The sequence below is a fragment of the Salvelinus sp. IW2-2015 genome, unplaced genomic scaffold (assembly GCF_002910315.2).
Source record: "Salvelinus sp. IW2-2015 unplaced genomic scaffold, ASM291031v2 Un_scaffold1645, whole genome shotgun sequence".
NCBI classification, from domain to species: Eukaryota; Metazoa; Chordata; class Actinopteri; order Salmoniformes; family Salmonidae; genus Salvelinus; species Salvelinus sp. IW2-2015.
In genome coordinates this window covers 46,599-61,802 of record NW_019943058.1, presented here as the reverse complement: position 1 = coordinate 61,802, position 15,204 = coordinate 46,599, and the positions used below count along the sequence as shown (strand labels likewise).

The 15,204-nt window shown below is 45.9% G+C and overlaps 1 protein-coding gene across 1 annotated transcript in view; it reads right to left on the bottom strand.

Moving 5' to 3' along the window:
* LOC112071570 (sushi, von Willebrand factor type A, EGF and pentraxin domain-containing protein 1-like) overlaps positions 1-15,204 on the bottom strand; it is a gene marked incomplete at its 5' end in the record, with an annotated part of 75,721 nt that overhangs the window by 20,040 nt on the left and 40,477 nt on the right. Inside the window, 11 exon segments of the mRNA XM_070439442.1 lie at positions 2,270-2,342; positions 2,613-2,623; positions 2,713-2,831; positions 5,070-5,230; positions 6,108-6,339; positions 6,591-9,361; positions 9,657-10,130; positions 10,248-10,446; positions 10,791-10,958; positions 13,379-13,570; positions 14,132-14,216. Coding sequence (XP_070295543.1) covers positions 2,270-2,342; positions 2,613-2,623; positions 2,713-2,831; positions 5,070-5,230; positions 6,108-6,339; positions 6,591-9,361; positions 9,657-10,130; positions 10,248-10,446; positions 10,791-10,958; positions 13,379-13,570; positions 14,132-14,216 — 4,485 coding nt within the window.

The following is a 15,204-nucleotide window of genomic DNA, read 5'->3' as shown; positions in this document are numbered from 1 at the left end:
GAAGGCGAGGTCAGTACAGGTGCATCAAAGCAGGGACCGAGAGACTGAAAAACAGCTTCTATTTCAAGGCCATCAGACTGTTAAACAGCCACCACTAACATTGAGTGGCTGCTGCCAACATACTGACTCAACTCCAGCCACTTTAATAATGGGAATTGATGGAAATTTATATAAAAAATATATCACTAGCCACTTTAAACAATGCCACTTCATATAATGTTTACATACCCTACATTACTCATTTCATATGTATATGTATATACTGTACTCTATATCATCTACTGCATCTTGCCATCTTTATGTAATACATGTATCACTAGCCACTWTAAACTATGCCACTTTATGTTTATATACCCTACATTACTCATCTCATATGTATAGCAGCATACCACCCTGCATACCACTGCTGGCTTGCTTCTGAAGCTAAGCAGGGTTGGTCCTGGTCAGTCCCTGGATGGGAGACCAGGTGCTGCTGGAAGTGGTGTTGGAGGGCCAGTAGGAGGCACTCTTTCCTCTGGTCTAAACAAAGATCCCAATGCCCCAGGGCAGTGATTGGGGACACTGCTCTGTGTAGGGTGCCGTCTTTCGGATGGGACGTTAAACGGGTGTCCTGACTCTCTGAGGTCATTAAAGATCCCATGGCACTTATCGTAAGAGTAGGGGTGTTAACCCTGGTGTCCTGGCTAAATTCCCAATCTGGCCCTCAACCATCACAGTCACCTAATAATCCCCAGTTTACAATTGGCTCTTTCATCCCTCTCCCCTGTAACTATTCCCCAGGTTGTTGCTGCAAATGAGAACATGTTCTCAGTCAACTTACCTGGTAAAATAACGGTAAAATAAAAATAAAATAAATATATACTGTACTCTATACCATCTATTGCCTATGCCGTTCTGTACCATCACTCATTCATATATCTTTATGTACATATTCTTTATCCCTTTACATTTGTGTGTATAAGGTAGTAGTTGTGGAATTGTTAGGTTAGATTACTCGTTGGTTATTACTGCATTGTCGGAACTAGAAGCTCAAGCATTTCGCTACACTCGCATTAACATCTGCTAACCATGTGTATGTGACAAATACAATTTGATTTGATTTGATTTGATTTAAGGAGATGTTTATCTAAAGTTCCATGTTACTTGTATCTTTTATCAATGTTTATTATGAGTATTTCTGGAAATTGATGTGGCTCTCTGCAAAATCACCGGATGTTTTGGAGGCAAAACCTTACTGAACATAACGCGCCAATGTAAACTGAGATTTTTGGACATGAATATGAACTTTATCGAACTTTATTTGAAATCGGACACTGTGGTGGGATTAACAACAAGTTTATCTTTAAAATGGTGTAAAATACTTGTATGTCTGAGGAATTTTAATTATGAGATTTCTGTTGTTTTGAATTTGGCGCCCTGCACTTTCACTGGCTGTTGTCATATCAATAACGGGATCCCAGCCATAAGAAGTTTTAATCACATTATTTTCAGGGCGTTGGCTACAGTTTTGAAACTGCCTGTCATACAGTGTTGATGTTGCAAAGTATTCCAGGCATTCTGTGTCGGTCCATCCCCACCCTCTGTGAGTGCTGGTAGTTGTGGTGTGTGTGTGTGTGTGTGTGTGTGTGTGTGTGTTGAATGTGTGTGGTTAGGTGATGACGTGATGTGATGTGTTGTTGTGTGTGTGGTGTCGCAGGCGTGTGTACCATACTCCCGTACCGGCTGCCTGTGCTCTATTGGTGACTACACGTCCCTAATACCCACAAATTCTAAGGAATAGGAATGGGAATAAGAGTTAGTGTGTGTTAGTGTGGCGTAGTGTGTTGTGATGTGTGTGTTGTGATGTTTGTGTGTGTGTGTGTGTGTGGTGTGGTTGTGATGTTGTGTGGAACCCCCCGCACACCTGTGTTGGTCTGTTGTGCAAAGCTGATTGTCCAAACCCCGAAAGAGATGTGCATAGAGTTGGTAAAATACATTCTGGTTTTCTCTGGTTTGTTCTCATTGTAGAATTAGGGTGCAAACCACTAGTTAACAGAAACAGAGCACTGAGCTAAAATGAATAAGATAAAAACCATCAGCCTGTCTCTTTCAAATCTTTCTACTCCTGTCAGGCAGCGTATTCCCTGACCATTGTGGACCTCACCCAGGAAAACTGGACCCTATTTTCAGTTATGTGACCTGAGCCAGTAAAACTCCTTGCCCTGATTCTATGAAGAGAAGAAAGAAGAGGATTCCAACCAGCATTCGATCGTATTGTCTCAGAGTCTACGTTGACAGAAGGGGGAAGGATGGAGCTCCACTGTCCCGTGGCCCATACAGCAGCACAGCCCAGGAAGATCCCCCTGTAGGGGCCGATAGCACTTTCTCCCCACCTTCATAATGCGCTATCCGGCCGCTGTCGCCGGTCAGAGCTCGCTCCCTCTGCATTCCGGCTCATTCAACATCTCCTTGGGCATGTTACAACCCTGGCCAACTGTGAGAGGGAAGGGGGAGAAGGAGAGAGAGTAGAGAGAGATAGAAAGAGACAATGAGGTTCGAGAGAAGGGCAAGAGGATTAATGATAGATAGCAGAAGAGAGAACACGTAATGCGGGTCGCATGCTTTGATCTTACCAAATGCGTCCCTGCCAGAGGTACGTATCTTTTCAGAGAGATATCCTGAGAGGGACCCGTCTAGTTGGGAGGTGAAAAACCATGCATTTTAGAGACGTACATAGAAACTGTAGCATGGGAAGAGACCCAGCGGCGGCAATCGAGAAATCCATCAAGGACGCCGAGGCAGGCAGGAAAGCAGACCCGAACGCATACGAACTGAGTCTAGCACGAGAGACTCTGCGAGAAAAGAGAGAGACCGTAAGAGGAGTTAGTTTGAATGGTCGCCGCCATGTAGTCAGCCCGCTAGTGGATAAGTTGACATGAACCTACAGGAAAATGCATATCTCGATGATCTGAATAGAAATTTGTGCCAACTGTTTATGGGAAGAGACCACGATGTACCTTCGTGCCCTGCAAGCCTACCAACTAGGATGAGACGATAGGGACCGGGAAAGATAATTAATAGAATTGCCATTAACACTGTTGGCTCATAACGTCTGGAGACGCTTGGGTCAAATTCACCATGTGTGTCCAAACTACCCAATTTTGCTTAGGCGAGTGCATTATCATTCTTGAATTGTGAACAGATCATTCAGACAGAAGCACGTGTGGCTTAGATACGTGAATGACATATAAGTCTGAATTTATACTCCATACCCTTCACACGTTAGGCAGGTAGGCTATGAGGCGGTTACAAACTACATCTCTAATCATTGCGCACATCATTTTTTCTGCATTTTCGATGAAGGTTTCTGTTGACCACTGTTAGTAGAGGTCCGCCACAGGTTAGCCATACTACTAGGCGGATTTAGCTGACGTATATCTATGCTCTGTTTATCTCGTCACTCCTTCCTCACTGATCGCTTAATCGTGTAACTTCTGCATTCTCAATGAGGGAGTGGACCGACACGACACATCCTGCATGCATGGACACTTTTTAGTCATTATAGTCGAAGTACAGGGAACACTGGTACTGTCCTAGAATAGGGTGTTTCATATCCTCATGCCATATCGACAGATGTTTAATCACAACGGTATATTGACAGTTGATGACTCGTAACGCATGCTTAAAACCTCGAGGTACATCTGATATGCTTTACCTAGCATCACTGGTGTAGGTGACGGAGCCTCCCGATTCCACGCACTCTCTCCATCTTAACCTCTTCGGTACAGATGTTTGCCATCAGTATGCGTTACCAAACCCTGTGAACAGATGGAGTCCACAGAATTCTCAAGCTCACTGCCTAGACATAATATGCGGTCCTTAGTGGCGCTTATACTAGCTAGAATGAGGAACACTCTCTCTCCATGTGAATCTCTCACTGTGTAATCTATCAGTGGGACCATCAGCCTGTTGCTGCTCCAGTGTAGCTTGGACGTCTCAGCCTTCGTAACTACTCACGTCACTTACTGACTCACCACCTCGACTTTGTATACGCTCGAGAGTTTGCATCATGTGAAATTGTCTCCAGTATGGACATTAGAGACCTATGCATATAGCAATATTATCTTTCCCAATATTATTATAAGTAGTGAAAACGTAGCAACTGCTATTGTATATATCTCATCACTCTCAGCAATTGAGAAATAATATCGTGCATAGCAACTCATTAGATTCCTTATACACTTCAAATATATATAGATAACAAAATAGAATAGTATATTGCCACTCAATAATGCTCGCTCACTAGCTCATGCATACCCCCATACCGATACTGTGACTGTGCTCTGAGGTGAACAAATAAGTAACATTATGGGCGTATGGCACAGCCCCAGACTTTAGATCTTCACACATATGACCAACTCCCCCAACCACACCAACGACCCCGTTTAGTTGTACAATGCAGGATACTCGCATGTTTAAATCTATTAGCCATAATCGACTTTACAAGAACTCGCTTGAACATAAGCAATGTACCTGACAACAATTGATCTCGACCCACTTCCAGGTTCCTAGGAGTACCCTCCATACAGTAAAATAAACACTCCACATTGACTCGGTACCGGTACCCCCTGTATATAACCTCCACATTGACTCGGTACCAGTACCCCCTGTATATAGCCTCCACATTGACTCGGTACCGGTACCCCCTGTATATAACCTCCACATTGACTCGGTACCGGTACCCCCTGTATATAACCTCCACATTGACACGGTACCGGTACCCCCTGTATATACCTCATRATTTTTCTGTAGTTTTCTGGTGTTACTTTTTGATTTGATTTATTTTCAATTTAGTTTATTTAGTAAATATTTAACTTTTAACTCTATTTCTTGAACTGCATTGTTGGTTAAGGGCTTGTAAGTAAGCATTTCACAGTAACGTCTACAGTACATCTGCTGTATTTGGCGCATATGACAAATACAATTTTATTTTATTTTATTTTAAATTCAAGCTAAATTGTCGATATTTTTCTCTGTWGTGTAATAATATTGTAAAATAAATATTGTAATAATATAATTTTGTATCAGACATTACCTTCATCTCAAACCCAGACAGGCAGGTGTACAAGACGATGTCTCCGTAGCTGTAACTGTCCCCCTTAGAGATACCATGGGGAAGTGGAGGAGGTTTCTCACAAACCACCAGAACACAGGAGACAGAGGAGAGGCCTGGAGACCAGCTACCACCCAGCTACAACAACAGAATGAGTTAATAATCATGACATTAATTCATATTCAGTAAACATCTGTGAATGGTGGATCTGTAAATCTCGCTAGATGCGTATGCTAAACGACTAAAATGTAAARGATGAAAAGCCAGAATGAACATAGGAAGGATTGAGAGAAATGTGATTACGGACCAGAGAGCTGTCTAGAGTAAAAAAAAGTAGAAATGAGAAAGTTGAGATTGTTGAACACAATACACACTGAGTGTACAAATCATTAGGAACACCTGCTCTTTCCATGACATAGACTGACCAGGTGACTCCGCGTGAAATGTATGATCCCTTATTGATGTCACTGGTTAAATCCACTACAATCAGTGTAGATGAAGGGGAAGAAACAGGTTAAAGAAGGATTTTTAAGCCTTGGCACAATTGAGACATGGATTGTGTATGTGTGCCATTCAGAGGGTGAATGGGCAAGATAAAAGATTTAAGTGCCTTTGAACGGGGTATGGTAGTAGGTGTCAGCGCACCGGTTTGAGTGTCAAGAACTGCAAGCTGCTGGGTTTTTCAATGCTCAACAGTTTCCTATGTGTATCAAGAATGGTCTACCACCCAAAGGACATCCAGCCAACTTGACACAACCGAAGGAAGCATTGGAGTCAACATGGACCAGCATCCCTGTGGAACACTTTCGACACCTTGAGTCCATTCCCCATCGAATTGAGGCTGATTTGAGGGCAAAAGGGGCTGCTAATGTTTTGTGCACTCAGTGTATATTATATTAAAATGTTATCCAACATCACTGACCATCGCAACACATTGACCATGTCGACACTTGAGTGGGTGTAAATTGGGTGTAAATCACCTCTTCATGTTTTCAGTGCATTAAAACAGTCTTACCAGACACTCTGCCAGGCCTGGCCCCTGCAGGAGGAACCCAGGTGGGCAGGAGAAGGTGACTGCCCCCCCTACAGGGGTGAGGTCCTCCCCCGTGACCAGGACGTGGGTGGTGAGGTTGGCAGGGAGCGGGCATGGGGCGGGGCGGCACCTGATGATGTGTTTAGACCAGGTGCCGTCATACTGACAGGTCAGAGTGTCAGATTGGCTGGTCAGCTCATACCCCTCATCACACCTAGAGAGAGAGAGGGGAGGGAGAGAGAGAGAGAGAGAGAGAGAAATGGGAGATGGCGGTGAGGGAGAGAGACAGGAAGAGAACGAGAATGAGGGAGAGAGGATGTGAGAGAGAGCAAGAAAGAGGGGTGGGGAGAGGGAGAGAAAGAGGGATAATAAATATCATACCATCTACTTGAATATAACTTCTCTAACACCTAGATGAACAAAGAGGTTTTATACTCTCTGAAAGATACAGAAGTTCAAATTCACCTATATTGGATCTGGCTTCCGAAGGTGAACATCTCTCCKACCACGTGAGCATGTGGTTTAGCAGTTGGCTCTCCACAGGAGACGGGCTCACAGCTGATCCTCACCTCGCCCCACCTGCCCTCCCTACCACAGGTAACATGGGGGTAGGACCCCTTCATCTGGTAACCCGGCCTGCACCTGTAGGTAACTGTGTCTGGGACAGTGGCGCTGGCACCCTGCTGGACAGCATGGGGTACTGCAGGCGGGGCAGCCACGCACCTCCCCCGGCCACACACAGGAACACCCGGGCTCCACACCCCGCCCTTCTCACAAGTTGCAGCCGCCGGCCCCAGGACCTTATAGCCCTCYTCGCAGAGGAAGAAGACGCGGTCGCCGCAGGCGTGGTCGCGCCCCAGCACCACCCCGRATTTTAACACTGGAGGGGTGCAGAGGCAGGGGCGGCACTCCGGTACCGTCCCGACCCAATGGCCTTGGGCGGAACAGCGCAGGACGGGGTCACCGAAGACCTCGTACCCGTCGAAACACACATACTCCACGACATCATCATATTGGAAGCTGGAGCCGTTGAGGTAACCGTGGCTGATGTCCTGCGGCGGGTCACAGGCGATGATGTCACAGCGAGGGGTGGGTCCTTCCCCCCAGAGTCCGTCCCCTCGACACATCCGCTTGGGTTCGCCGCCGCTGAGGATGTACCCCTCCTCACACTCATACCACACCTCACGGCTGTAGCCAAAGTCAGAGCCCAGGACTCGGCCGTTGGGGATGGATGCTGGTCTACCGCAGTGGGCTGGACGGCACTCAGGCGACCCATGACTCCAGGTACCATCGGCCTGACAGACACTAACAGAGGGGCCTTGTAGGAGCAAGCCGGACTTACAGCTCAGCGCTACATGTTTGTTAAACGTATATTCCTTTCCTGTCACAGTGACATCACTAGGAACGACGGGAGAGCCACAGGAGATAGGCTCACACCAAGGCTTCTCAGCGTCCCACTTCCCATCCGCCTTACAGGTCCTGGTGTCACTGCCCTTCAGGAKGAACCCGGAACTACACTCGTAACGCAACACCTCCAGATACAGGAAGGAGTCTCCCTCGGCCGAGCCGTTATCGATGTCACCCGGGTCGCCGCAGGATATAGGTCGGCAGACAGGCGGTACGTCGCTCCACTGTCGGCCCGCCACACACTGTCTGACTGACTCCCCCTCTAACTCGTAGCCCTCCTCACAGCTGTACTTCACCAGGCTACCCAGGGATGTGTCTGTGAGGTTCACAGAACCGTGGTCCGGGCTGGGCGGCTCCTCACACTCGGCAGGAACACACATGGGAGCTGTCCCGTTCCACCCCCCCTCCTCCAGGCACACTAAGGCAGTAGAGGTTGTAAGCTCATAACTCTTATGGCAGCGGTACACTATCACAGTCCCATGCAGGAAGCTCATATCCATGGGTGATAATGGCACTGTAGCGCCACCTATAGGCCTGGAGGTTATAGCAGCGTCTCTCCCGGCTAGCTCCGCATTCGGATCCAAGAGCCTCGAATACTCGCCAAAGTCGATATGAGGGGGCAGGCCGCAGTCAGAGGGGATGCAGACTGGGACAGAACTGGACCAACCGAACTCCTCACAGGTCAGGTGGTTCTGGCCYACCAATTGGTAGCCGGGGAAACAGCTGTAGAAGATGGTGACGCCGAACTTGTGGTCGAGACCCTCCACGAAGCCGTTGTCTATGGGGTTCGGTGGAGCGCAGTAGATCTGGACGCACACGGGCGTCCCCTGGTCCCACTCCCCGTTTGCTAGACACTTCAGCGTCTCGGGACCATGTAGACGGTAACCGCGGTGACAGGAGAAGTTGACCAKGTGGTTGAACTGGAGTTTGGTATATGCCACCTTCCCATTGGGTATCTCTTTCGGGACGGAGCACTCGAATGGTTGACAGGAAGATACACCTCCAATCCAGAGCCCACTTTCACCACAGAGTACCGTAGCGTTACCAACCAAGCTATACCCAGGTTTACAGCTGTAGAGAGCCGTGCTGAGGTACATCAGTCCCTGAACGTCCACTATGCCGTTAGCTATCTCTACAGGTTGGGGACACTCTACTGGGATGCACTCTGGGACAGGACTGCTCCAATATCCATCTGCCTGGCAGGTCACAGACCCCTCCTTCCTCAGAGTAAACCCGTCCATGCAGGAGTAGCTCACCACCGAGCCGAAATAGGAGGGAGCAGACAACGGTGCCGATGACGGGTCGCCAAATGCCACCTCGGGCGGAGGACCGCAAAACACCTGCTTGCAGACAGGGAAGGTGTCGTTCCACTCCTGGGCAAGGGTGCAGCGGAGGGTCCGGGCGCCGTGGAGAACGTAGCCGTCCTCGCAGGACAGTTCCACGATTCCAGAGTCCAAACTACGTAGAACCAGGTGGTTCTCATCTAGGGGCGGTTCTGGGCACTGGACCAGCGAGCAGCGTGGATGACTCGACTTGTCCCACTTGCCGTACTTCAGACACGTCCACACAGCGTCGCCGGTTAGCTCGTAGCCCTCGTCGCAGACGTACTCAACCTTGTGGCCCACCTCGAAGACAGAGCCAACGGAGCCACGGTATTGGCCATGCAGGATGATGGGCGGAGGGTCGCAGGTCAGGATGTGGCAGACGGGTGGGTCGCCGTTGGACCACTGACGGTTGGCCTGGCACACTCTCTCCTGATGGCCGGTCAGTCGGTAGCCGTCGTCGCACGCATATGTCACCTTGCTGTTGAAGATGAAATGACCTTTGTTCTGTGGGTTGGAAAACAAAATAAGATGTTTTATGATACAGAGTACACTGTGTTTTGATTGAGATGACACATGATGTCTTGCCAGAAAGAATGTAACTGTTGTTTCTCTATGATCGAATAAGATAACCAAGCACAGGAATGAGTGGGAACTCTGAAATTGACCTTTTAGTTATTTTGAATCACTTATGGGATTTGCAAAATGTACAATGTTTCTGTTTGTATTGAATAAAGTAAATGTTTTTCTACATCTTGTTATATTGAACCTTGACATGAATTTGAGCAGAGAAACAACATACCTGGATGAATCCATTCTCGAGTGACGGGGGGGACGGGCAGGAGACAGGTTGGCAGACAGGCAGGACCCCACCCCACTTTCCATTGGCCTCACATGTCCTCCTCTTCTCCCCTTGGATCAGGAAACCCTTATCACAGCTATACGCCACCATCGCTCCAAAACTATAGTTGGTCCCACTCACATACCCCCTCTCGATGCCCCCCGGTTTGGAGCACCTCACCGGCACGCAACCCACTTCGTATGGCGAGGGCGTCCACTCCCCTCCCATCATGCATTTCAATTTGGCGGTTGTGTTGAGGATGAAGCCCTCTTCGCATTTGTAGTTGAGCTCCGTGTTGCTGGCGTACTTGGGTTTGTTGACCGAGTCCAAGACGGCATGGGGCAGGTCAGGCGGGCGCTGGCAGAAGGTGGCGATGCAACGAGGGGCCTCCTGGCCTTCGGAGGGCGCCCACAATCCCTGGGCATTGCAGACCACCTTTAAATCAAATCAAACTTTATTTAACTTTGCATTTAGAATTGCAGCACACTTTACTTCAAAACAACAATATGAAAGACATTTTAAAAATGAAGGGCAATAAAATAGATGAATAACCTTGGAGTTGTTGCCAGCGGTGTAGCCGTCCGTGCAGAAGTAGTTGGCCGTATCGCCAAACAGCTGATGGCCGGCGACAGCGAGGGCGTGGTCTATGGAAGGGGGAGGGCCACAGGAGCGGGGGACACACTGAGCGGAAGTGGGACTCCATTGCCCAGTCGACAGGCACTCTCTGGACTCTGGTCCAATCAGAGTGTAGCTGTGGGTGACACCGAGCCAATCAATGAAGATCAGGGCAGGAAGAAATACATCTAAACAATGTAACAAAAAGTAAACATACACAATCATATATATACCATTACTACTGTACTATAACTACATTTACATTTACATTTAAGTCATTTAGCAGACGCTCTTATCCAGAGCGACTTACAAATTGGTGCATTCACCTTAAACTACGACTTGACTATAATGATAATAACTATAATGCTAACACTGAGGTAGTCTTGTTCAGACATGTCTCTTACAAATGTGTGGCAAGGCCTCAATTGAGTTAACACGCTGATAARGTAAAACTAATGAAACATGGTTGACATTATTTACCCTTCTTTGCAGACGTAGTGCACCTTGTTGCCCAGGGTGTGGTCGTCCCCCATGGTCACTGAGTCCCGGAGGGCGGGGGGGTCTCCACAGTGGACCCTGGCACAGAGAGGGGCAGGGTTGCTCCACTCTCCTGATGCCTCACACACCACCTCCTCAGAGCCCTGCAGTCTTAAAGACCCAAAGCAGTAGTTTTTATATCAATATCAAATTATTTCTGGATAACAATTATTACCTTACTGTAATCAACTTTCCATTAAAACGGGCAAATTGTTTGTTTTTTGCAACAGCAACAAAAAACACAAGCAAGAATTTTGCTAGAAATGTATCACATGGTGATGTCACCATGGAAAGCCGAATCTCCCGCCCATGCAAACCTGCTGACTAGAAAGTGCTGTGTAGATTATAATTTCAACCAGCAACTATCAGGAAATAGCACTGATCACATTTTTTCACACTTTTACAGTGTTAGTTTTGTAAGCTGTTGTACAATATGATACAAAACATAGGAAAAAAATATTATTTTGACTGCACTGGGCCTTTAACTTCTTATGGCTGAAGGGGCATTATTGAGTAGCTTGGATGAAAGGTGCCCATTTCAAACGGCCTGCTCCTCAGTCATAGTTCCTAATATTTGCATATTATTATTAGTATTGGATAGAAAACACTCTAAAGTTTCTAAAACTGTTTGAATTATGTCTGTGAGATTAACAGAACTCATATTGGCAYGCAAAATCCTGAGTTGAAATCAAAACAGGAAGTCAGAAATCTGAGCTTGTCTGTATTCACCAGAGTCCCTTAAGAAATCCAARTCAGTTATGAATGATGTTGCACTGCCTAGGGGTTCCACTAGATGTCAGCAATCAATAGAAATTCCAATGAGACTTCTATGATGTTGTGGGAGAGAATGCGAGCAGAATCAGTCAGGTGTCCATCAAGCAGCCATTTCCTGATCATGCTTTTTCTTCATGCAAGACACTGACGTTCCATTGCTCACGCAGWCAAGAACGAATACTCCGGTTGGAACTTTATTGAAGCTATATGTTAAAAACATCCTAATGATTGATTCAGTACTTAGTTTGAAATGTTTCTTCGACCGGTAATATCACATTTTGAAGTTTTTGTCCGATATAACGCTGACCAGAATTAGCGTTTGGATATGTAAACCAGACGCGCTAACAAAAGAAGGTATTTGGACATAAATAACGGATTTTTTCGAACAAAACAAACATTTATTGTGGACCTGGGATTCCTGGTGTGCTTTCTGATCTAGATCATCAAAGGTAATGGAATATTTATCATGTATTTTATTGTTTATAGTGACGCCATCTTTGCAGCTGTGGTATGCTACTTTTGAGCGCCGTCTCAGATTATAGCGTGCAATTATTTTTCCGTAAAGTTTTTTTGAAATCTGACATAGCGGTTGCATTAAGGAGAGGTATATCTATGATTCAATGTGTATAACTTGTATTATCATCTATATTTATGATGAGTATTCATGTTGAAACGATGGACTATGCAAAGTCACTTGATGTTTTTGCATTTAGTGAATCTTGTAGCCTCAATGTAAACTCAGATTGTTTGATATAAATATGAATTTAATCAAACAAAACATGCATGTATTGTGTAACATGAAGTCCTATGAGTGTCATCTGATGAAAATAATCAAAGGTTAGTGATTCATTTTATCTCTATTCTGGTTTTTGTGAAGCTATCTTTAGCTGGGAAAAATGTTTTTTTATTTTTAGTTTTGGTGGTGACCTAACATAATCGTTTGTAGTGCTTTCGCTGAAAAGCCTATTTGAAACCGGACACTTTGGTGGGATTAACAACAAGATTACCTTTAAAATGATATAAGATACATGAATGTCTGAGGAATTTTAATTATGAGATTTCTGGTTTTTGAATTTGGCGCCCTGCACTTGGACTGGCTGTTGTCATATCGGTCCCGTTACCGGGACTGCAGCCATAAGAAGTGTTAACACACGAATYCCTTTTGCACACACACTGTGTAATACTCATACACATACACTCACAACACTTTTAAAGGGGAAGGGAAACACTAGGCTTTAGAACGCCAGCTAACTGTAACTATAAATTGCCATATTGCCATTGTCGCGTCACTGGGAGGCAATTTAAGATAGAGCTGACCATAGGTCAAATAAACATTGTTCAAGATCAAAATATTTAAAATAGAGATGTTTCTATGTTACATGTTTAGTATTGTGGATTGAATACATGTTGTTGCTTAGCTTTACATTACCCTTTAAGCAGTAGGAAACAACAGCCAATTATTACTATCATATATTACTAGCTACCACTTTCAAAGTCACTGCATCCAGGCAGGCGCTTCAATCTATAGATTAATGAACGTCTTATTATTTTAGATGTAAATGGATCTTGTCCTTTTATGAACCCCTTATACGACCTGGGACTGCTGGTCTAGAATCAGTTTCGACATTTTAGAGCATCATTTATATGATTATATGGACAGTTGGGGGGACCTGATCCTAGATCAGCACTCCAACACTGAGATACTATGTGGATATAAGAACAGAAATGATAAACCAGGACAGACATTCCATCCTAACCTGTATCCCTCTGCACAGCTGTAGATCACTGTAGACAGGTAGGTTTTCCCTTTGAGGGTGAAATCTGCATTGTCTACGTGTGGAGGTTCCCCGCAGGTGACTGGCTGACAGACAGGGGGCGCAATGCTCCACTTCAGATTGGCCTGACACTGGATCTCATAGGGGTCCCCTGGGACGAACCCCTTAACGCAGCTAGAGTGGATGAAAGGGAAATACTGTACGTACATTCATAATGGGGGAATATGGGAGACGTGGCAATATAAATAGAGGTTTAATTTCAGCAACTATCTATCAGCTTAACTCCCATTATATACATGTGTTTGTTGGTATCTTTACTTACTGTAATATACTGTATATTATACACTAGACAGCCCTCAAACTCAACTCTGGACCTTGAAGCCAATTCCACTGCATTTTTTCATTGTTCCCCTCTAATCAGGAACTGATTTAGACCTGAGACACCAGGTGGGTGCAATTAATGATCAGGTAGAACAGAAAACCAGCATGCTCCGCACCTCGTAGGGTCAGAGTTGAGTTCCCCTGCTATACAATATCTCAATTGGAAAGAGAAAATAAAGAGGAGAAGCTCTTTTATCTCAGTTAACTATTAATGCAACAGTTTTATCTCAATACAACAACGTTATTTCAATACAACAGAATTATCTCAATGCAACAGCAAATTCATATTGTTGTTGTGTCTAAATGGTCTACTTTGTCAGCGTGACACTTGTTGTAAATGGCTGACGGTGGTACCTGAAAGTCACCTTGCTTCCAAACGTGAAGTTGGTGCCCTTCATCACAGCATTCTCTGGGACAGAGGGCCTTCCACACGAGAGGGCTGGAGAACAACACAATACCATGTAGGGCTGATCAGTTCTAGTAAACTCCTTCCAGAAGGTTCTTAGCCTCGTTTGACTAAGTGATCTTAATCAAAGATTATGGATATACTGACAAGATACGTCTCTCCGTCGTTGTCCATATACTGGGAGTCGTTGTCCATGTACTGACATGTATCTATCCATAATATTTATTAAGATCACTTAATTGGTCAATTGCGCACAAGGTCTAACCAAAATGTTACTTCCTCTTTTAACCCAACCCCTCCACACATACAGTTTTTTTGGGGAGAGGCGCAGGGGGTTGCCACACTGTGTGCCTGGGGAGCTGTTGTTGTGGGGGGTTAAGTGCTATCATGTCAACCTCTTGTCATGCCAAACCATGCATGATAGCACAAACAGACTGGCACTCAGGCTAGGTTCCCCTGCAAGGCTTTCATACGCAGAGAGATGGTTAGATCTAGAGCCTGTGTGGGTTAGGGATAGATCCAGACCCTGTATGGGTTAGGGATAGATCCAGAGCCTGTGTGGGTAGGGATAGATCCAGAGCCTGTATGGGTTAGGGATAGATCCAGTGGCCAGCGACCCGGTCCAGAGGCCTTTCAGCCGGCCCTGCCAACGGTGCGTAGAAAGATTCTGTTTCAACAGTACAGGGCAGACAAAGAGCCAGCTGCACAGCACATAATAACCCATCACACACACACACACACACACCACACACACACACACACACACACACACACACACACACACAACAACACACACACACACCACACACACACACACACACACCACACACACACCACACCACAACACACATAAACAACACACACGCGCATGTGTTTGTGTGAGGGTCAGGACATTTATATGCCAGTTGATTTTGGAAAGAGAGAGACAATGAGAGAGAGAAAAGGAGAGAGAGACAGAGAGACAGAGAGCGAGACAGAGCGAGAGAGAGGAGAGAGAGAGCGCGAGAGAGAGTGAGACAGA